Source organism: Trichechus manatus, unplaced genomic scaffold (genome assembly GCF_000243295.1).
Source record: "Trichechus manatus latirostris isolate Lorelei unplaced genomic scaffold, TriManLat1.0 scaffold00027, whole genome shotgun sequence".
In the NCBI taxonomy this organism is placed as follows: Eukaryota; Metazoa; Chordata; class Mammalia; order Sirenia; family Trichechidae; genus Trichechus; species Trichechus manatus.
In genome coordinates this window covers 23,427,969-23,450,412 of record NW_004443963.1, presented here as the reverse complement: position 1 = coordinate 23,450,412, position 22,444 = coordinate 23,427,969, and the positions used below count along the sequence as shown (strand labels likewise).

The window sequence follows — 22,444 nt, the reverse complement described above, 5'->3', positions numbered from 1 at the left end:
GTATTTCTTGTAATTTTGGTTTGGTTTTTGCAAATTCCCTAAACTTCTTTTTATCTGGAAATGCCCTAATTTCACCATCATATTTGAGAGACAGCTTTGCTGGATATATAATTCTTGGCTGGCAGTTTTTTTCCTTCAAGGCTTTATATATGTCATCCCATTGCCTTCTTGCCTGCATGGTTTCTGTTGAGTAGTCCAAGCTTATTCTTACTGACTTTCCTTTGTAGATGACTTTTCCTTTATCACTAGCTGCTCTTAAAATTCTATCTTTGGTTTTGGCAAATTTGACTATAAGTCTTGGTGACTTTCTTTAGGGATCTACCTTATGTGGGGTTCGATGAGCATCTTGGATAGATATCTTATCATCTTTCACAATACCAGGGAAGTTTTCTGCCAACAAATCTTCAACAATTCTTTCTGTATTTTCTGTTATCCCTCCCCCTTCCCCCTCGTTCTGGTACTCCAGTCACTCGTAGGTTATTCCTCTTGATAGAGTCCCACGTAATTCTTAGGGTTTCTACATTTTTTTAAATCCTTTTATCTGATTTTTCCTCAAATAAGTTGGTGTCAAGTGCTTTATCTTCAGTCTCACTAATTCTGACTTCCACTGCCTCAGTTCTGCTCCTGTGACTTTCTTATTGAGTTGTCTAATTCTGACATTTTGTTGTTAAACTTCTGGATTTCTGATTGCTGTCTCTCTGTGGAGTCTTGCAGCCTGTTAAATTTGTCATTATGCTCTTGTCTTTTTAATTTCCTCTATTGCGTGTTCTGTGTTTTGTTTAATTTCCTTCCTAATTTCTTGAAGAATTCTATATATTAATCTTTTGTATTCTGCCTCTGGTAACTCCAAGAAATTTTCCTCCTCTGGAAAATTTCTTGATTCTTTATTTTGGGAGTTTGCTGAAGCCACCATGGACTGCCTCTTTATGTGACTTGATAACTAACTGTTGTCTCCGAGCCATCAATAAGTTATACTTTATTTATTTTATGTTTGCTTACTGTGTCCTAGCCTCTTGTTTTGTTTTGATATGCCAAAATAGGCTGCTCGTATGAGCTAATTTGATGATTGGCACCTTTGAAGCTCTAATGTCCTGTCACCAGGTGGTTAGAACTATTACTACATATGTGAGCTCTGGAGTCCGCCCACTCCTCCTGTATGGATTCACCTCAGGTGCCCAGGTAGATAACCACCAAGTATGTGGTGTAGGCTCTCACTTACAGTCCTAGACAGGCATGGGTGATTGGTGTTGGCACAGGCATCTGGCTGCAGCAGGGGGACACACTGTGAGCAAGGCAGGGGGCTGACAGCCACCCCCGAGTGTCCAGGAGGAAGACGTGTCCCTGTTCCCTAGAGTGGGTCGGTGGGTGGGTTTTGCAGCCAGACTCTGAGCTCCTGGTGCTGTTGGCTGTAAAGACTGGGGGTGCACCTCTTATTTATGGGCCCCTATTGCAGGTGGCGTGGGTGGAGCCACCAGTCCTCAGGCCCCTGATGTGGGTAGGTGAAGACCCTGCATAATGGACAGAGCAGTGTCACATGTCAAGAACCTGCCACTTCACAGCTGAAACAGTTGAAGTTAGACTTCCAGTGTATATACCCTGTTGTACTGCAGTAATGAGGGCGTACGCTGTTGAGATGGGCCCACACAAGTCTATGCAGGGGGAAAGGTACTCAAAGTCCATGAATCCCTTTTGTCTGTGCCTAGGCAAAGGAGCTGTGCCTACCCTGGGTGCCTGACTTAGGGGAGCTGGCATTTTATTTTTTCCTGTTTGTTAATTTGTTCACTCTCAAAGGCAGGGAGAATGGCTCTGGGCATGTGACGGATCCTACTTCCGGCCCAGGCGACTCAGCAATTGCTGAAGCTGTTCTGGGACCCAGTGCAGAGCAGGGAGCAGGGAGGTAAATGAGAGAGAGGTTTTTCCCTAAGGAGTTTTTTTTTTCCACCCGCGCAGTAGGCCATACGCAATTACTTAATCTTTTGCCGATCCAGGGCTGCTTCTCACTGGTTCCGGGTGGCCACGTAGACTCTTGCACTGGGTCTCTCCCAGTGCAGAAAATGTGCCTCCCGAGCACCGGCACTTTCCTGTCTCAGTGCTCACCCCCAGCTGATCAGGCCTGAAGAGCTCAGGCTCTCGGCGGGTCAGGTCTGGCAAGGTCAGGTCTGGCAACTCTTCGCTGCTTCTGAACTGTCTCTCACTCCCCCTACCACTCAGTCTGGTTCCTCAACTCTGCCTTTGGTGTTCAGGGCTCCCAGATTGCCAGATATAATCGATTCACTTGTTTTTTCGGGTCTTTGTTATAAAGACGGTCCACTGAAGCGTCTGACTACTCTGCTGTCTTGGCCCGACCTCTGAAGGTTGAATTTTAAAAGAGAGGCAGATAGAGCAACCTTTAGTTAATCAAATGGTGCATCAAGTTACAGATCCTTAGTCCTATTAGATTGAAAATTAGATGGGAATTGGAACGTGGAGGAGGAATTCGTGATATTAAAAGCCATGAAGCTGATTTTTGTTATAACAAAGTTGCTTGCTTGCTTCTTATTAAATCACGTAATGGCTCGTGTCGGACCAGTTTTAGAACTTCAGTTAGTCGTCTGAATTAGCTACTGATTGGTGCCATCTCAGAGAAAGTTCTGAGGAGTAATAGAAAGAGCCATTTGGAGAGTCCTAAAAATTACCAGGAAGAGCATTTAAATGTATTGATTGTTAAGGTTTTCTTGTAGTGTTTTCCTTTTAGTATCATGTCTGATCTTTGTGTGTGGTGTTAAGATAGGGAGGGAGACAGTATTTTTTCTAGGGTATATGAGTCGTTATTTAAAAAAAAAAAATTGTCATCAACTCTGAACTCACGGCAACCATAGGTGTATCAGAGTAAATTGTGCCATGGGATTTTTAGTGACTAATTTTTCCAAAATAGATCACCAGGCATTTCTTCCAAGGCAACGCTTCCAAGGTTACATGGTTAAGATAGCCTGCCGTTGAACTGATAATAAGCTTCTTAGAGGCTGAGGACAAACCCTGGACTTTGTTGCTAAAAACCTGGGTTTTAATTGTAGCCCTGCTGCCTAATATCTCTGTAACTTTAGGATAGTCATTAACCTCTCTGAGACTTAGTTTCCTTCTCTGTAAATTGATAGTAATGATTCCTGTTTCGTACGGTTATTTTACAAGTATCATATCAAGCAGTCCTAAAAAAGTGTTATACATAACATGGAGGAATCTGGAGGGCATTATGCTGAGTGAATTTAGTCAGTCGCAAAAGAACAAATATTGTATAAGACCACTATTATAAGAACTCAAGAGAAAAGGTTTAAACACAGAAGAAAACTTTCTTTGATGATTATGAGGGTGGGAAGGGAGGGTGAGGGTCAGTCACTAACTAGATAGTAGAATTATCTTAGGTGAAGGGAAGGACAGCACACACTACAGGGGAAGTCAGCACAACTGGACTAAACCAAAGCTAAGAAGTTTCCTGAAAACAGTCAAACACTTCGAGGGACAGAGTAGCAGGGGTAGGGGTCTGGGGACCATGCTTTCAGGTGACATCTAGGTCAGTTGGGATAACAAAGTTTATTAAGGAAATGTTCTGCACCCTACTTTGGTGACTGGTGTCTGGGGCCTTAAAAGCTTGCAAGCAGCCATCTGAGATGCATCAGCTGGTCGCAACCACCTGAAGTAAAGGAGAATGAAGAACACTAAAGACACAAGGGAAGTATTAGCCCAAGAGACAGAAGGGCCACATAAACCAGAGACTTCATTAGCCTAAGACCAGAAGAACTAGATGGTGCCTGGCTACCACCTATGACCACCCTGACAGGGAATGCAACAGAGAGTCCCAGATGGAGCAAGAGAAAGGTGGGGTATAGAACTCAAATTCTAGTAAGAAGACCAGACTTAATGGTCTGAGACTGGAGGAACCCCAGAAAGCATGGCCCCTGGATTCTCTATCAGCCCAGAAATAAAACAGTTTCCGAAGCCAGCTCTTCAGGCAGGGATTGAACTGGACTGTGGGACATAAAATGATACTCAGGAAGAGTATGCTTCTTAGCTCAAGTAGATAGGTGAGACTAAATGGGCATCTTCTGTCCGGAGATGAGATGAGAAGGCAGAGAGGGTTAGGAGCTGGTTGAATGGACATGGGAAGTCAGGCGTGGAAAAAGAGGTGTGTGCTGTCACAGTATATGGAGAGCAATTAGGGTCACATAACAATGTATAAATTTTTGTATAAGAAGCTAACTTGAAATGTAAACTTTCACTTAAATTACAACAATAAAATAAATAAGTAAAGTGTTATATAGAATATATGTTAATTGAGGATAGGGGTTTTGTTTTACTTATCTCTGTGAAAATATTCTACATCTGACTGGTGAGTAGCTACTGGGGTCTTAAAAGCCTTCTGGTGGCCATCTAAGATTCATCTGCTGGTCTCGTCCTGCCTGGAGCAAAGGAGAATGAAGAGACCAACGACGCAGGGGAAAGAGTTAGTTCAAAGGACTAGCAGACAACAACCTCCACCAAACTGAGCCCAGAACAATTAGATGGTGCCCAGTTACCACCACCAATTGCTCTGACAGGGAACAAAATTCAAATTCATAAAATAAAAAGACCAGACTTGCTGGTCTGACAGAGACTGGAGAAACCCCAAGAGCATAGCCCCTGGATACCCTTTTAACTCGGTACTGAAGTCACTCCTGAGGTTCACCCTTCAGCCAAAGATTAAACAGGTCTGTAGGGCCAACGATAACACAAGTGAGGGATGTGCTTCATAGTTCAGTCATGTATATGAGACTAATGGGCACAGAGGCCCGAGAGCAAAGATGAGAAGGCAGGAAGGGACAGGAAAATTGGACTGATGGAAACAGGGAACGTGGGATGGAGAAGGGGAGTGTTTACACATCATGGGGTTGGCAACCAATGTCACAAAACAAATTGTGTATTAACTGTTTAATGAGAAACTAATATGCTTTGTAAACTTTCACCTAAATCACAATTTAAAAAAATCATAGTAAAAAAATATTTTACACTTAAAAAAAAAAGTAGTTGCTAAATTATACATCTCAGAAGACATGAGCAAATATCGTAGGAAATAAGATTGCCTCCACTCCGGTCTTACTCCACAGAGGGTACTGTTGAACATCCTTCTAGACCCTTTTCCATACATAGACATATAAAGTATGTTTAAAAAAGAGGGGATCACACAATAAGTATTCTGCAACTTTTATTTTTTCACTTACTGTTGGGTTCTTCTTTGCCACTATATCATGCTTTCTCCTCACTGATACCTGCATAGTATTTCTTCACATAAACCAAGAAAACTAAATCCGTTGCCGTCGAGTTGATTCCGATTCATAGCGACCCTATAGGACAGAGTGGAACTGCCCCCATAGAGTTTCCAAGGAATGCCTGGTGGATTTGAACTGCCACACTTTTGGTTAGCAGCCATAGCTCTTAACCACTACAACACCAGGGTTTCCTTTCTTCATATAGGTGTGCAGTAATCCAATCCCTTATAGCCTTTGTGTTTTTTCCTTTGTAGATATATTTAACAGTGTTTCATTGTATAGTTCTGTAAATACCTGAGTATTGGTGAATAATCTTTCTCTTACTTTTTTGAAACAGCAAAAAAGAAGAATAAGAAGGGGAAGACTATCTCCCTAACAGATTTCCTAGCTGAGGATGGGGGTACTGGTGGAGGAAGCACCTATGTCCCCAAACCAGTCAGCTGGGCTGATGAAACAGATGACCTGGAAGGAGATGGTAATTTTTGTTTTCCATCATGCTTGGAATTTTCATTATCTTCTAGATGAAACCTATTCCATAAAAATAACTTTTTTTTGCACGATTCACATTTGTTGTTATTAAACCGAGTACTAGATAATTATAATGTGAATCAGTCAACTTACCAAAGAGTTTAATTTTTTATAGGACTGTAGGCATCTGTTGTTTTAGAGGTATTCAGAAATTTTCATAATTTAAAAGGAACTTACTCATTTTGTAGAGCCTGAAATCTTAAGTTTATGTATTTTATAAAACCTTTACGTTAGGTTTATGTTACAAGAATGTGATAGAGCCTGAAATGGTGGTTCAGGAGCGTTTAGCACTGGTTCTAGCTCTTGCATTAATAGACTCTACTCAAGTTACTATCCTTTTAGGCCTCATTTTCTTCATTTGAGAAGTAAGGACTCTTTTAAAATTCTTTCTAGGTCTAAAATTCTATGATGTCCTCATGTAAAGTTATATTGCAATATAATCTGTAAGTGGTGTGTATTCAGAGCCAAGAAGTAATTAGTTCTAGGAACCATTTATGTGACGGCAGGGTGTCTCTGAGTAAATGAAAATGGTCTGAGGAAAAGAATGAGAGTACTAATTAAGGTGGGGAAATGTAGAAGGATCATTGGGATGTCCTTTGGACAAGCTCTGTGCCTTCAGGGAGTAGCCAGAAATAGGCAGGAACTAATCTTTATAATTATCCATTATGACATAAACCTGATCTCCATCATGTTCTACTAAAAGCTTTTATGACATACTGGAACAATACTTGTGTTTTGTGACCTATTTTCATAATGAAAATAAAGATTTCCTATACACCTACTCCTCACTTAGCAACTCTTAGCAACTATCTCATTATCCAACATTTTGCGTTTACGACAATAGTAAAAAATGTACTATACAGCTATTTTGCACATTAACAAGGCGGAGGGCATGGTGGCAATGCCTTTGTAGCCTCTCCTTTGAGGAGGGTCTCCTGGCGACCTCCAAGAAGTGTGCCTCGCTACCCCACTCCCCCCTGCCAGTGGGGGCGCCATGTCCAGCTGCTCCTTCCTCCTTGGCCTCTGCTTCCCGGCAGACCCACAGCACAGGCAGCACCAAGGCAGCAGGCACCCGTTCTGGGTTCTCAGCTCCTATGCAGCCTGAGGCCCTGCAGCTCAAAATTGCTGTGGTATGGGAAGGGAGGAGAGAAAGAGGCACTGGAAGAAATGCATGCAAGTTTAATGAATTGCCAAAATGAGCCAAACTGGGCCTGAAGCCTCTGCCTTGGTGGGGACAAGTGCATGGTCAGGCCTGGAGAGCAGAACAGGCTACGGGGATTGTGAACCATGAGTGCAAGGCTTGCCAGGGATAGGTGTGGAGCCCTGGAGGCAGGTTCCCCCACCTCCCCCCGCCATGGAAGCTCTGACCCAGCACAGGAGGAAGGTAAAGTGGTTAAGCCATGAGTCCTCCATTCACACTGCCCAGTTTTATCCATCTTTATCTCTTCCAAGCCTCCTTGTCCGCAGAGGAATAATCCATAACTGGACTTGTCACAGTGATGAGCACATCAGTAAATCTTAGTTGTTATTATTTCTATGATCATATTTTCTAAATAAAGAGACAAATGGATGGTCTGAAAATGGAGGAAATTCTCCATTTTCGCATAACAACCTGGTTTTTGGAACTTAACTGTGGGTAAGTGAGGAGTGGGTGTAGATCTTACTTTCCATAAAGTGTTGATACTTGAAATTGATGGCCAAAGAGGGAGGATAAACCATGGCAAAAGTATTTTCTCCAGCCTAAAGGTAGGAATATGGGAGTTGTCAGTAGTGGTTAAATACATTTGAATACAGGTTGAATCTTAGCCCTTCTGCTTTACCGTCTGTGTGACCTTGGGCTAATGACTGAACCTTTCTGAAATCTCAGTTTTCTTCACTGTAGAATGGGGAACAACCTCAGGAGATTGTTCAAAAGATAAAAGCACTTGGCACAGTGTTCCATAAATAGTAGTGGTTATTACCCTCATTTCTTTGTTTCGTAAGGAGTAAGAAGTATAATAATTCTGCTAACAAAAGCCTGAGCCTTTAAAGACCTTGAAATACTTAGAAACAGTGAATGCTGAGAACCTTTTTTTTCCTTTTTTAATTACTATTCTAATTCTAACATCATTTAAGAAGCATTTTCTCTTTGTAAAGTGCCCTTATTCTGTTTTCTGATATAGCTTGTTTAATACTTGGCAGTTAGCATGGATCCTCTTGTTCTGTAGTAAAGGAAGTTTTTCTAATCTCCTGTATCTACTTTTCCTAGTTTCAACCACTTGGCACAGTAATGATGACGACGTGTATAGGGCACCTCCAATTGACCGTTCTATCCTGCCCACTGCTCCACGGGCTGCTCGGGAACCCAATATCGACCGGAGCCGTCTTCCCAAATCACCACCTTACACTGCTTTTCTAGGGAATCTGCCCTATGACGTGACAGAAGACTCCATTAAGGAATTCTTTAGAGGATTAAATGTAAGTGTAAAAGTTTTAGGCAATTAACTTGATATGGAGGGTAGCATATTGATAGTGACTGCCTCTGAATTGCTATGCTGAAAAGATTCTGGGGTCCTGACTAGGTTTGGAAGAACAGGAGTATGTATGCAGTTGATGAGGTGGTGTTTAGGGCCTTTGAGAATGTTCTTATCCTATACCAATCGGTCAGTCTTATCAGCAGAATTAATAATGCCTTTTGATACACAGAAGATCTCAGAAACTTATGCCCCTTCTCATTAAGAAATTTAAAGGTGAAGATACTCGATTAAATGGCAAAAGATGGAAAGAAAATTTCTCTGAACTTAGCCGTTCTGTTAGTGACATTCAACAGTACGGACAACTGACATATCTGAATTACTTCTTGATTTTTTATATGAATATATTTAACTGAGCGGGTATGTAGTTAGTATTAACAGAGGAGTTTGCTGAGATGATTATTAAAGGTTCTGTGAGCTTAGTGCCACATATAATGGTATTCACATGTTCATAGGCTTGCTTTAAAAGGCATAAGACAGGATATTTGGAAACAGTGGTGAACAAGATTCCAGAGAGATGTAAAAAAGTGAGTATAGAAATGCTCAGAAGTCCCTTTGCCTAACTTTCATTTAAAAATACTTACAAAATCAGAAAATGAAAGAATGAGTAACAATCAAACCTATTTCCAATTCTGTTGGGTTTTTCTCCATAGTTTTTACCCATGAGAAGACATTTTAAAAGTACGTTTCCTCGAAGAATCTGCTTCCTCCTTTACTCTTGCTGTGCTTTTTGATTCCCTACATCTTGTTCTCTGCAGTGGGCCACCAACTTTTGTAGTTGGCTTTTCTGATTTGGTTTTTTGGCTGCTACCTACAGATCTTCTCTATATAATCATATAACTAAAAGGCTGGCCTGTATTTTATTTCACTATTGTGGCTTTTTAAATAGAATGGTGAATACCCTCTGGCCTGTTCAGGCTGTTCACGTGTATGTTCCGAAACTAGTTTTTGTAGCCAGCTCCCCCCTTCATATTTTGCTCCTTTTCCTACTCTAGTCATGAGTTAAACTAGAATTTAAAAGAGACTGTAACAAAATCTGTATCTCAGAAGCCAGAATAAAGTATCAAATCAGTGATGCATGAGATGAACTTGAATATATGCAAAATGCTGAAGAAATGAAGAATGTAAGACAAGGAAAAGAGACATGGAGGATGTCAAAAAGATGGAAAGAATATAGTCAAAAGTATTTGAAAAAGACTTGCAAATGGAGAGTGTGTACCCTATTGTAAACAATAAATAAAAATTAGTACCAGGAAATGCTGTACAAAACTTAAGGCTAAAAGAAAGACTCCTGCAAACTTGCAATTAGACAACACAAGTTAGTCTTAAAGAAATTAAAACCAGGTTAGTATAAATTTTTTCCTGTACTTCAGAAAGTCTTATGAATTCAGTGGTCCACCACCTTAGAATTTAGCAGAGGGTGGGAGGAGGGGTTACAAGCCAGTGTTTGATTCAGCCCAGCTATTGTTAATATAGGAGCCCTGGTGGCCCAAGGGTTAAGTACTTGGCTGCTAACAAAAGGTTGGTGGTTCAAACCTACCCAGTGGCACCACAGAAGAAGGGCCTGGCAATCTGCTCCCATAAAGATTACAGCCTAGAAAACTCTATGGGGTAGTTCTGCTCTGTGACATGGAGTTGCTATGAGTCAAAATAGGCACCCAACAACAATAACGTTGTTAATATATAAAAACAATAAAGTTCATCAGATATGTAAGTATTCTGAAAAATAAACTGCCCAGAAAACTTTGGCAAAAAATGGTTCTAATTTCTGAGGGATGAGAATTGGAAATATGTACTAAAAACATAGATGCATAAAGAGGTGACTAAAAAACTAGTTGTGCAATGGGCAATTGCTCTTAACTGGGAGGAGAAGACACTAAAAGCTAGAAAGGTAGACTGAGGCAGAGTCAGGATGCAAGGCATACACTGAATTCATGTTCAGTTTTTTTCAAGGGTTAAATTAACATGGTTCACTCTTCAACGGGTATAACGGGGCATATACTGAAGTCTCTCTTTTATCCCTCTGTCAGTTTTCCCCTTGAAAACAACCAGGTTCTCCTGTATTCAGGGAAATTTATTAGATGTACAGTGGTGCTATGTGGTCAAAAAAAAAAAAAAAAAAGACAAATGAACAAGACTATTGAATGGAAACATTTTCTGTTTCTTTACTCTTTCAGATCAGTGCAGTGCGCTTACCACGTGAACCCAGCAATCCAGAAAGATTAAAAGGTTTTGGTTATGCTGAGTTTGAGGACCTGGATTCCCTGCTTAGTGCCCTGAGCCTTAATGAAGAGGTACAGAAAGTAAAGGGAGGGAGGTGGGCACTAACGAGATTTCTAGTGTTTACTGATTAGACTGATATTTAGGTTGCGTCAGTAACTTTCTTTTAAAGATATTTATGATATCTACCCCAGAAAACCTGGATTATTTAATAATATATCACTTAACATTCAATTTCTAGCAAATTACACTTTACTGCAGCAATTTCAGCAGACCCTAATAATTCAGGAGGTGCTTAGGTGAAAAACTGAAAGAAATTTTACCACACCAACTCTTTAATAAAACCTCACATTTGTTTATTCACAGCCTTGCTTCAGTTCTCAAGGCTTTTATTAATCAGTTTAGTATTAAAAGGCTTTGTCTCATTTTCAGATAAGTACTTTTCGATATTTCTCATTAGAATATTTTTTGTTACATAGGCTCCTAGGAGTGCTTTACAGGGATTACAGGAGAATGACAGTGTAGACATTCAGTGTTCTGCTTTTCAGCACAACCCTTAACTGTTTTTCTCTCCAGAGACATGAGAGGTTCAGGAGGGAGAGGAGATTTAGCTGTTAATAATACATGAGGAGAATGGGAACTAATTGAATTGTAATGGTTGAGTGATTGGTGCCATCTAGTGACTCTTAGATTGGCCCAAGCAGCAAGTGGAAGCATTTAGTTACCTGTTAGTAATGGAAGTTCTAATCCAGGAACTGCTTTTTTATCTCTGGTCAATTTAGAAATCAAACTAATTATGTCTGGAAAGAAAAGGTTTTTTTTTCTCTCCTCTAACTCCAGGAACCCTTCTTTGTTGAGGAGACAATTTCCTGTGCCATAATTCTGTAGTCCAAATCTGCCTTTTAACATGAAAATTGAAGTCAGCAGTTCTTATAAATATTTTTGCTGTCTCATTATTGAGTACTATCATAATAATTGAAGTAAATGTGGAATGGGTATAAAAAATTGTGTATTTAAATAGTTCAGTGTATGAAAGGCCAAGGTTGTTCCAAGTTGTCAGATCATTTTTATGTTTTATTGGCATAACTAATCTTTAACTTGACCTCTTAGTCTGGATAAGAAAAGGTATACCACAAAATTGTTATTTATTATTTGAAATTTGTTGGATTGACTGTTACTTAAAATATTGCCATGGTCTAGATTTAATATAATTCTTACGTGTTCATAACTAAAACTCATTGTTATCCTTCTTCAACTCTAGACTCTACTATGAAATGAGGAAAAATCAGCAGTAGAATAATGGGGTTCAAAGTATATAGATAATGATGTAGGAAAGGGAAATCAGAGGGTATCCCTGGAGGAACTGATTTACCCAAAGGTAATACTGAGTGAAAGAACCTGAGATTATGGACAGAGGCCGTGCTTTATGGGGCTTTGCTGGTGCGTGGTAATGGCTCTCTAAATGTTAAGATAGTTAACTTTAAATTCATTTAAGCCCAACTTAAACCCTAACCCTTAGGAATTACTAAGGGATTATTTCCATTTTCAAGCCTTTATAAACGATTCTTTAGCTAACAGGTGGGAGTGTTAGCTTGATTACAGTGTTTTTCCTTTATCTTCCTTCCCCCAGTGCTTCTGCTGTGCCCAGATGTTCAGGGTCACTCATGGGATTTGTGCATAATGGGGCAAAAGGTTGGTTAATATGGTCCTATGCTCTCAGTCTCTAGGTAACAGGAGAATTCGAGTGGATGTTGCTGATCAAGCACAGGATAAAGGTAAGAAAGCTGGTAAAAATTTTCCTATTTGTCACAGTCCTAGGATGACAAAACAGAGGTGTCCTTTCCCAGAAATGTTTAATAGAGGTACACAGTGATAGGCCTACTTGAATCTAGAGTAGTAGTTCTCAATGAGGGATAGTTTTGCCCTACAGGATACTGTTGGCAATGTTTGGAGACATTTTTGGTTGTCACAACTGAGGAGAGTACTACTGGATCTAATGGGTAGAATCCAGGGATGCTGCTGAACATTCTACAGTGCACAGAATAGCTCCCCCAAACAAAGAGTTATCTAGCCCAAATATCAAAAATGACGAGACTGAGAAACCCTGATCCAAATGTTAATGTTATAAATGTATTAGGTACCTAGCAGTACACTGGGCACATGAAAGACCTAATTCATCATGTATGTTTCAGGGGCTCCTGGCCTATACAGAACATGGGACAGATGAGAATTAAACCAGTAGCAATAAATGTGAGGAAAAGAATCATTCAGTGGAGTTGGGGGCTGGGCAACTTCTTGATGAGGCCGTGATATAAAAGAAATACAGTATAATGAGGGGGTTTTGTATACCTATGAGAGAGGTTATGGAACCCATGTGGTGTAGTGGTTAAACACTCAGGTGCTAACAGAAAGGTCGGCAGTTCAAAACCACCACCACCACCCACCCGCCAGTCACTCTGCAGGAGAAAGATGTGGCAGTCTGCTTCCATAAAGATTTATAGTCTTAGAAACTCTCCGGGGCAGTTCTGCCCTGTCCTATAGGGTCGCTATGAGTTGGAATTGACTCAACGGCAATGGAGTTTGTTGTTTTGTTTTTTATTTATGAGAGCTGTTTGGCAAAACTTTTGTGAGCTAATTTATGTTTTTTTGTTTTGGTTTTTGTTGTTGTTTTAACATGTAGACAGGGATGATCGTTCTTTTGGCCGAGATAGAAATCGGGATTCTGACAAAACAGATACAGACTGGAGGGCCCGCCCTGCCACAGACAGCTTCGATGACTACCCCCCTAGAAGAGGTGATGATAGCTTTGGAGACAGTAAGTTCATTTTTACAAAGTTCATTTCTTTTGTGCTCGGGGGTGTAGTAATACTACAAATGTATTGATATAGATGATCACATTAGTGGATAGAAGAGGTAAAAGCAATAGATATAGAAAACATTGATAATTTAGTAGTATCCAAAATAATTGATAACAGATGCAGAAAAGGACTAGTAAATTCATGATTTAAAAAGTGAAAACCTTACCAAACAAGGAATAGATGGGACATTTCTTAACTTGATGAATGGTATCTACAGTGAAACCCTGGAAACGTTCCTTTTAAAGTCAGAAATAAGACAAGGACGTTTGCTATTCAACATTGTACTTAAGCTCCTCCTAGCCAGCATAGTAAGACCAGGGGGGAAAGAAAAAAAACCAAGTATCAGACAGGATTGAGGGTAGGGAGGTTGAGATAAAGAAATCCAACAGATCTTACAAAGTAAACTGAACCTAATAAGCAATGAGCAAAATTTGCCAGGTCAAGAGCAGTATACAGAAGTTGATTGCATTGCTGTGTGCTATCAGCAACAATCAAATGTAATTTTTATTACTTTTTTTTAATTTTATTTTTGTTGAAAATATACGCAGCAAAACCCAGTCCCATTCCACAGTTTCTAGACATAATGATCAGTGACGTTGGTTACCTTCTTCACATTGTGTCAACATTCTTTTTATTTCTGTTCTGGTGGTTTCACTTCCTTTTACTTAATCTCCCTGCCCTCTAACCTTCTCGTCTATTCTTTAAAATAGCTGTTGACCCTTTGGTCTTACAGATCTTTTTTTGTTTTAAGAAACTCAGTACTCAAGGGTGACAGTCTTTACTCTTTGGGCTAAACTGTCACTTAGTTTAAAGGTGACTTCAGGGGACAGTTTGAATTCAAGGGTTTCAAGAGTGACTCAGACCCATAATCTCAGGGACTTCTCCAGCCTCAGTAGGTCCAGTAAATCCGGATTCTCTAAGTTTGAAGTTCTGTTCCACATGTTTCTCCCTTTTTATCAGGATTCATCTATTGTGTTCCTGTGGAGAACTTTCAGTAGCGGTAGCCAGGCACCATCTAGTTCTTCTCGTCTCAAGGTGTAGGAAGCAGTGGTTCATGTAGACGATTAGTCCTGTAGTCCAGTTCCTTCTCTTGATTCTTTTCCTTCTTTCTCTTTTGTGCCAGACAAGTAAAGACCAATAGTTGTGTCTTAGATGACTGCTCCTAAGCTTTTAAGACCCCAGATACTACTCACCATACTGGGAGGTAGAACATAAACTTTTTAAGAACTATATTGTGACAGTTGATTGGACTACCATGAGACCATGTCCCTAAGCCTCCAAACCAAGAGAACGGATCCCATGAGGTGATTGGTTATGTCCAGTTAGTATCAGCATCTGTAGGCTTTGCCCTTTTTTTTGTTGGTTGTTAAAATATGATTTTTAAGATACCTTTTAAAATAATAGAAAATTAATTCATTTAAAAAATGGCTAAACGTCAGCCATGTGCTGGGCACTGTTCTAGGCTCAGGATATAGCAGTGAATAAAACAGATCAAAAGTCCTACCTTAATTGGGCACACTTTCTAGTAGGGAAGAGAGAGAGAATATGTAAATGAATAAAACAGATTGTAGTTCAGACAGAAAGAGAGAAAAGGGGACTAGAAAGTATCATGCGGTCGGAGTAGGAGTGAGTTACAACTCTCACAGATGCTGCCTAAATCCAAGAAAAGCTTTGTAAAACCTTTATGTAGAAAATTATGCAACTTTATTAAAATTTATGAAAAAGGCTCAACACTAATAAGAATTTTTTTAAAAATCTACTGTATAGTAAAGGAAAGAAAAAGAAGCGGTTTGCCCATAAAACGTAGTATTTTATGGCGTAACATACATGTAACAATGGGAATAAAATGCAAAACATATTGTGTTGAGGGGGGAAGCAAATATGTCAGTAATATCGTATGTTAATATATGTTGTAAAAATTAGAAAATTTGCTTGGTAAGAACACCCACCATCATGTTTGCTGATGTGGGTGGGAGGGGTCCTTTCGCTGTATGTATAGCATTACTTTTAAATAACAGAACTGAAGTAAATACGGCAAAGTACTGATAGCCACTAAACCTGAGAGAGAGGTTCATAAGTTTGTTATAATCACTTCTGTACTTTTCCATATGTTTGAAATATTTTGTAAGTAAAAAGAAATGGAAAGAACAGCCTAAATTCACAAACATTTTACTTTTGAAGACACCTAGTGTGTTCTGTACCAAATAATGGAGGAAGCAGTAAGAAATATGGTTCCTATTTGGGAATAGTGTTGAGAGTCTTCTTTAACTGAATAAGATGTGGGAGAAGAAAGAATGGGGCAGAGATCAGTCAGAAGGAAGAATAAATCCGTAAGTTTATATCTGACTACGATTAAGTCTTTGTGACCCGACAAAGCCTTGAGAAGAACTATCTAGGGTACTTCGCTTCAAGGTTTATGCAAGAGGTATTCTGTTGTTAACTGGTAGAAATAACTCTTGAAAGAAAAAGCAGACAGTCAGACCAGGGGTCCTTTTTTGAGTCAGGAGGCATGATGACTACATTCTCACCTGAAATCTTGAGTTTAGAGCAGGCAGGAGTAGACTCTTGCAGGATGTATAGCAAGAAAGAGTGAAGGTGCTATTGTTATGCAAAGTTGCCAGGTGTAAGGCCTTAGATGATGGCCCCAAAGTCAAATTTGTCATAGCCCAACATGAGTTGGAGATCCCAGACCACAGTGAAACCTGTGAGAGCTGGAACTCCCCCTGGTCCCCCTTGTTTTTCTGGGTCTCACAGGTTTTCTGCCTTTCACAGGGTGCGGTCACCACTTTTCTATTGCTTTCTAGTGGAAACTATTTTAGTTTTCCTTCTCTGACAGATTGCCGCCTTACACGGGTTCTGGCTTTTGCGGGTTCTACTGTATATCAAGAGGTCATTCTTTATCAGAAGGATTATATGGACATAATGTCAGAGACTCCTGTCCCAAATGTTAAGCAAAAAAAATAAAAAGAGCCCTTTGGGAGGTTCTAAATATTACTATAAAACCTTAGCAAATGTTTGTGCCCTGGCTAACTCTCCAGTAACAGCATACTAAAGTGCTTCTTCACGGTGGAGCTGTGTTTTCTCTGTGATTGCAAGCGTACTATAATTTTAATATTATGTAAAGAAAATCAAGTACAGAGTTCATTTTCTGCTCCAGAAATTAAAAATGTATTTCAAAGTAAATTCATGGCTGATTTTTGTTTTGTTTGTAATCTGTGTTAGATTCTCTTCTGTATGTAATTGTTTTGCTAACGGCATGTCCTTTAATTTATAAAAATTAAAATACCAGGGAACATTATGTCTGGTGACACTGACAAAATGATGTCATTTCCAAAATGAAATAAATCATTGTTTGAAAGGAAGTAGTCATAAAAATAGGATCCATGTTTGGCCCACACACATAAATTATTAGCCCTCAAAATGTTTTTAAGGTTGGGGTTTTTTTTTGGTTTGTTTGTTTGGTTGGTTAGTTGGTTGATTGGTTTTTGTTTGTTTTAATTTAGTTGGTCCATAGTAGAAATTGAGATTTTTCACATGAAAATCTGGGTTTCCAGCTTCTCTTGGAAAATCGGAAGATCTGGCAGCAGTCAGCTGGAGCTAAATAACAGCTATCCTTTTTATAAATGGCTTATACTACCCCGTTTACCATCTGAGCTACTACACTCTTTTAAACAAATTTCTGGTATTGAGGGGCCTCTGATACTCATAAGGAGCTGTGGTGGCGCAGTGGTTAAAAGCTTGGCTGCTGACCAAAAGGTCAGCAGTTCAAATCCACCAGCCGCTCCTTGGAAACCCTATGAGGCAGTTCTACTCTATCCTATAGGGTTGCTGTAAGTTAGAATCACCTCAATGGCAATGGGTTGGGTTTGGTCAGTTTTGGGTACTAATATGCATCTGTGGCGTAAAATATAGTACATAACATGTTTAAAACAATGTGTCTTGAATACATTTAGTAAATATATCTCTCAGTTTAATGACTGCCTTGGATGGTTGTCCCATAATTTAATCTTTACCTTGTTATGTGTTCCACAGTTTTGCTATTATAAATAGCATTGCAATGAACATTCTTATATTCTTTGTCCTGCATCCAGTTATTTCCTTGGGATAGAATCCTAGAAAGTGAATTGTTGGCCCACAGGGAGGGTATGCATGATTTAAAATCTTTTCTTTTTTTTTTTTTTTTTTTTTAGTTAAGCTTTTCAATGTATATTTCTAAGGAGCCCTGGTGGCTCAACAATTAAGCGCTTGGCTACTAACTGAAAGGTTGGCAGTTAGAACCCAACTAGCAGCTCCATGGTAGAAAGACATGGCAGTCCGCTCCTGTAAAATTAAAGCCTCAGAAATTCTATAGGAGCAGTTCTACGCTGTTACATGGGGTCACTATGAGTCGAAATCAACTCAGCGGCACATAACAATGACTGCCTATTTCTAAAACAACTTTCAGAGTGGTTGTACTATTTTAAACTGTAATTGACAGTGCAGTAATTAATGTATTCCTCTAAACTTTGCCAGCGCTAGGTACAAAGATTTACATCAATCCTTGCCTTTTTAGGAAGAGGAAAACAATACCCTATTAATTTTAGTTTCTGTTACTAAAGTAATAGACAATTAATGCATTTCACATACTTTTTTCCATTTTGTTTCAGGTTTGTGGTATGTGTATTTTCCTGTGCTGAACTTTGTAAAGTGGTATTTGACTGGTTCTTTGTCATCAAGCATAGCAAATTCCAAGTATACTTTCTTCTAGTGTATCTATGTTAACATTTTTATATTTAAACCTTTGATCCCACTGGAAATTCATTATGGGATTATATAGAGGTTTTACTTTTTCCTCCCTTCTAAATTCTTAGTCCAGCAACATTTATTGAATTACCAGAGAAATTTTTTTAAGAGATCAAATAAATTCAAGAAAAGCTTAATTTGATATACATTCTTTCACTTTGGATATAATGTGATTTGTTCTAATGAAAACTGAAGCATAGCAGTGAATACAAATTCATGAATTCAGATTAGCCTAATGGGCTGTCATGTTTCTTTCTGATAATGGTGCCAAAGAATCAAAAGGGATATTATTACCTGTCTTTTTCTTTCTCTCTAGAGTACCGTGATCGCTACGATTCAGACCGGTATCGTGATGGGTATCGTGACGGCCCACGCCGGGATATGGATCGATATGGAGGCCGGGATCGATATGATGACCGGGGCAGCAGAGACTATGATAGAGGTAATTATAAAACACAATTAAGTTAAATGGCTTTCTTTCAAGGATTCCTTTTTTGCCTTTTCTTTGCTCCAGTATGATGCCTGTAATTTGGGATCTGTTTACAGGCTATGACTCCAGGATAGGCAGTGGCAGAAGAGCATTTGGTAGTGGGTACCGAAGGGATGATGACTACAGAGGAGGTGGGGACCGCTATGAAGACCGATATGACAGAAGGGATGATCGGTCATGGGGATCCAGAGACGATTACACTCGGGATGATTATAGGCGTGACGATAGAGGTAATCTTTTTTTTTTGCTTATGGAGCAGACCACTGAGAAAACAGATTGGAAAGCTCATTATGTTTCAGATCCCACAGGTGGGCACACATCTGTTTTATACATTATAAAGGAGCTGGCAGAGCATAGTAGAAAGAGCATTGGATAAGGATGACATCATGGGAATAAAGCAGAGTCCAGTTCTTTTCATCTTATATGCCTTAGGATATAGATTTTTCAGTTAAAATGTATTGAATAAACAAAGTAGAAAAGGGGAAAAAACATTTGGCAGACATTCTTATATGGTATGATTTCATTTAAAATAGGTGATGGTGTTAGCCTCGTTTTTCAAATGAAGGAAATGAGACTCAGATTAAACACCCAGTCTCATAGCCAGTAATTGACAATGTGGCATTAAAAACCAAGTGTTGGTGATTTTAGGAAACCCTGGTGGCGTAGTGGTTAAGAGTTTTGCTACTAACCAAAAGGTTGGCAGTTTGAATCCACCAGGCGCTCCTTGGAAACCCTGTGGGGCAGTTGTGCTCTGTCCTGTAGGGTCACAGTGAGTCAGAATTGACTCAACAGTAGCAGGTTTGATTTTTTTTTTTTTTGCCAGTTTCAGTGCCATTACACCACAATAATGGATGTTCGATAATTAATGGTGAGATGTCATTGTACCCATTCTAAAATTAGGCCGCTAATGCTATACTGTTTATATAAAACATATACTGTGTTACAAATCTGACCTATCAAAAATTATTAATAAATGATCACCATTTGTGTTCTGACTTTGACAATGTCATCAAAAAAGTAAGGTTTGTAGCCCAGAATTTTTCTAACCTTACTTATTCGTAGACCTTAGACATAGCCTTTTAGCATCCCTGTATTAATCCTGACCTTTATGCCAAGTGCTTTATGTACATCATCTCTTTTAATTTTGAGTAATGAGGTAAGTGCTCGTACAAGTATTATTCAATCCTAAGAAATTCTGTGTCTTGTATGTATAATTATCTCCATTTTACAGTAAGAAAAGTGGAGGCTCAGATGTGGGCCTCCTTGACTCCTGACTTTTTCCCCTCTCACCATTCCTTACCCACCCCCATTACCTGCACACCTATTTTTTCCTGTTGACCTTACCCCGCACTCCTTCTAAGAGCTGCCCGCTCTTCTCCAGAGTTGCTGCTGCTACGTTTGTTCAGGCCTCATTGCTGCACCACATTACTGGCAATTGCCTCATGACAGATTTCCCTGCCTCACTCCATTCTCCATATTGGGCCCAGTTGTCTTTCTGAAACAAAATCTAGTTAAATTGTTCTCTTCCTTTTAAAAACCTTAGTTGCCCTGTGGCCTGAAAGATACACCTTTGTCTATATCTGTTTGACATATAAGCGCCTTCACTGTCTTGCCTGCAGTTTCTCTCTTCAGCATTGTCCCTGTCCCTCCTCCTGTTAGGTGCATGCTCATCATTCAAGACTGTGCTCAGGTGTCACCATTTTGAAGCCTTCACTGGCTTCCCCAAACATAGTCCCACCCTTGTATCTTTCATATGTATAAATCTCTTTTGTAGAACTTAACATACTGTATTCTTTTTTACTCTGACTCTCCCAGTAAATTGGGTTCCTTTGTAGGCAGGAACTAAACTACATAACCATTATTCCTGGAATAGGCTCTAACCATATAGGTGTTAAATAAATTGTTTATTAAGTGGGTAGATAAAAGGACATTCTCAAAGGAAAAAGAAAGTAACATTGTGTACCGTAGTGAAAGGAGCAGTTGAGTTGCTTTGATTAATAGGATTTCATTCTCAGGTCCACGAAATATTAGCTGTATGACCTTATGTGAGTTGCCCTGTAAAAGTGAAGGTAGTGGCCACTTCCCAAAGTTATACAGATTTAAAAGGTGTCTCAGAAGCTATATAAACTGCCTACTTAAAACCCTTACAGAAAATTGAAAACTTGCTGAACAATATACTCTTTGTTTGCAAATACATAGTTAAGTAGTGAAAGTATAAAGACATTCATGGGAATGATAACAACAAATTCAGTGTATGGTTATGAGAAGACAGCTCAGGGAGGCTTGTGTGATTGGGGAGGAAAACTCGGGAGGCTTCAGCTGCTTTTGGGTGTCTGAAATATTTAGGATAAACAATGATTTTAAAAAGTACAATTTCCTTGAAACACTTAAGTTTATCTTGAAGTATTCTGACAACTTCGACTAAGGAAGAAATCAGACAGCCTTAGAGTTTATATTCATATGTTCAGCATTACATATTTTGCCCTGTGAATCACCCATTAAATTTATGTTAAAGACAAGAGTATAAGAACTTTCCTGTCATTGTTACTGGCTCATCTTAAACTGCTGAAGGTACCCATCTTCTAGACCAGATTTTTGAACTAGATGTTTTCACCCAATAGTTTGATCATGGTAGAAAATTTCTTCCTAGGTAATAGTAACCATGATAAAATCTTTGCCATAGGCTGATATTTCATCATAGATCTGGTAGAGGAAAGATTTGATTCCATTAGGCTTGATTATTTAAGCTGCCCATTTTCTAATGATCTCCCATCTTCTGTGCTGGATTGGCTAGGCCACTAACCTGATCCCATATAGCTTTTCATAAGAGCTATATCTGGGAATCTGGCTTTCAGCCAACAGCTTCTGATGATTTGGAAAACTATTACTTAGAGTTTCATTTAACTTAGGTCCCCCCCAAAGACCCAAACTGAATCTAAAGCCTCGGAGTACTCCTAAGGAAGATGATTCCTCTGCTAGCACCTCCCAGTCCAGTCGAGCGGCATCTATCTTTGGAGGGGCAAAGCCTGTTGACACAGCTGCTAGAGAACGAGAAGTAGAAGAGCGGCTACAGAAGGAACAGGAGAAATTACAACGTCAGCTGGATGAGCCAAAACTAGAACGACGGCCTCGGGAGAGGTAAGGTTATCTTCAATTATTGGATTTCCCGCCTGTGAATTCAGTGATTCTTAATGGGGGCAGGACACACTCAGCATTTGGGAAATTTGTGTTGGTGTTATTGGGTGTAAATGACTGGCATTTAGGGGCTGGGGATGCTAGGCCATTTGCATTATGTGAGACAGTGTCACACAACGAAGAGTTGTTCCATGCCTCATGATTTTCAAATGTCCTACTGGACTAAGCCTGCTACAAATATAAGTTGGTAATACTTTAATAAGGAATCAGCAAATATGGCCTGTTGCCTGTTTTCGTAAATAATGTTTTTTTGATTGGATCACAGCCTCCTCCATTCACTTATATATATCATCTGTGGCTGTTTTTGCCTTACAACAATAGGGTTGAGAAAAAGTTTGCCAGTCACTGCTTCAGTATAGAGTAAAACTCCATGGTGACATGAGTAGAATCCAGAGAACTCAGTTGCATCAGCTATAAAAACCACAACCACACCCACTGCTGTGTCGATTCTAATTCATGGCAGCCCCATGTGTTACAGATTAAAACTGCTCCATAGCGTTTCCTTGGCTGTATCTTTACAGAAGCAGATTGCCAGACCTTTTTTCTGTGGCGCATTTGGGTGGGTTTGAACTGCCTACA

General features: G+C 39.5%; 1 protein-coding gene across 2 annotated transcripts in view; it reads left to right on the top strand.

The window, feature by feature from the left end:
• The window catches only part of EIF4B (eukaryotic translation initiation factor 4B), a 38,617-nt gene that overhangs the window by 9,185 nt on the left and 6,988 nt on the right, over positions 1-22,444 (top strand). The window contains exons 2-9 of one of the 2 annotated variants that reach the window (XM_004373997.3): positions 5,617-5,754; positions 8,056-8,264; positions 10,498-10,614; positions 12,261-12,315; positions 13,221-13,355; positions 18,497-18,622; positions 18,727-18,900; positions 21,580-21,808. In XM_004373997.3, the coding sequence (XP_004374054.1) occupies positions 5,617-5,754; positions 8,056-8,264; positions 10,498-10,614; positions 12,261-12,315; positions 13,221-13,355; positions 18,497-18,622; positions 18,727-18,900; positions 21,580-21,808 (1,183 nt within the window). The remainder of the gene's footprint in view (positions 1-5,616; positions 5,755-8,055; positions 8,265-10,497; positions 10,615-12,260; positions 12,316-13,220; positions 13,356-18,496; positions 18,623-18,726; positions 18,901-21,579; positions 21,809-22,444) is intronic. The other variant, XM_004373998.2, reaches the window with a different exon arrangement.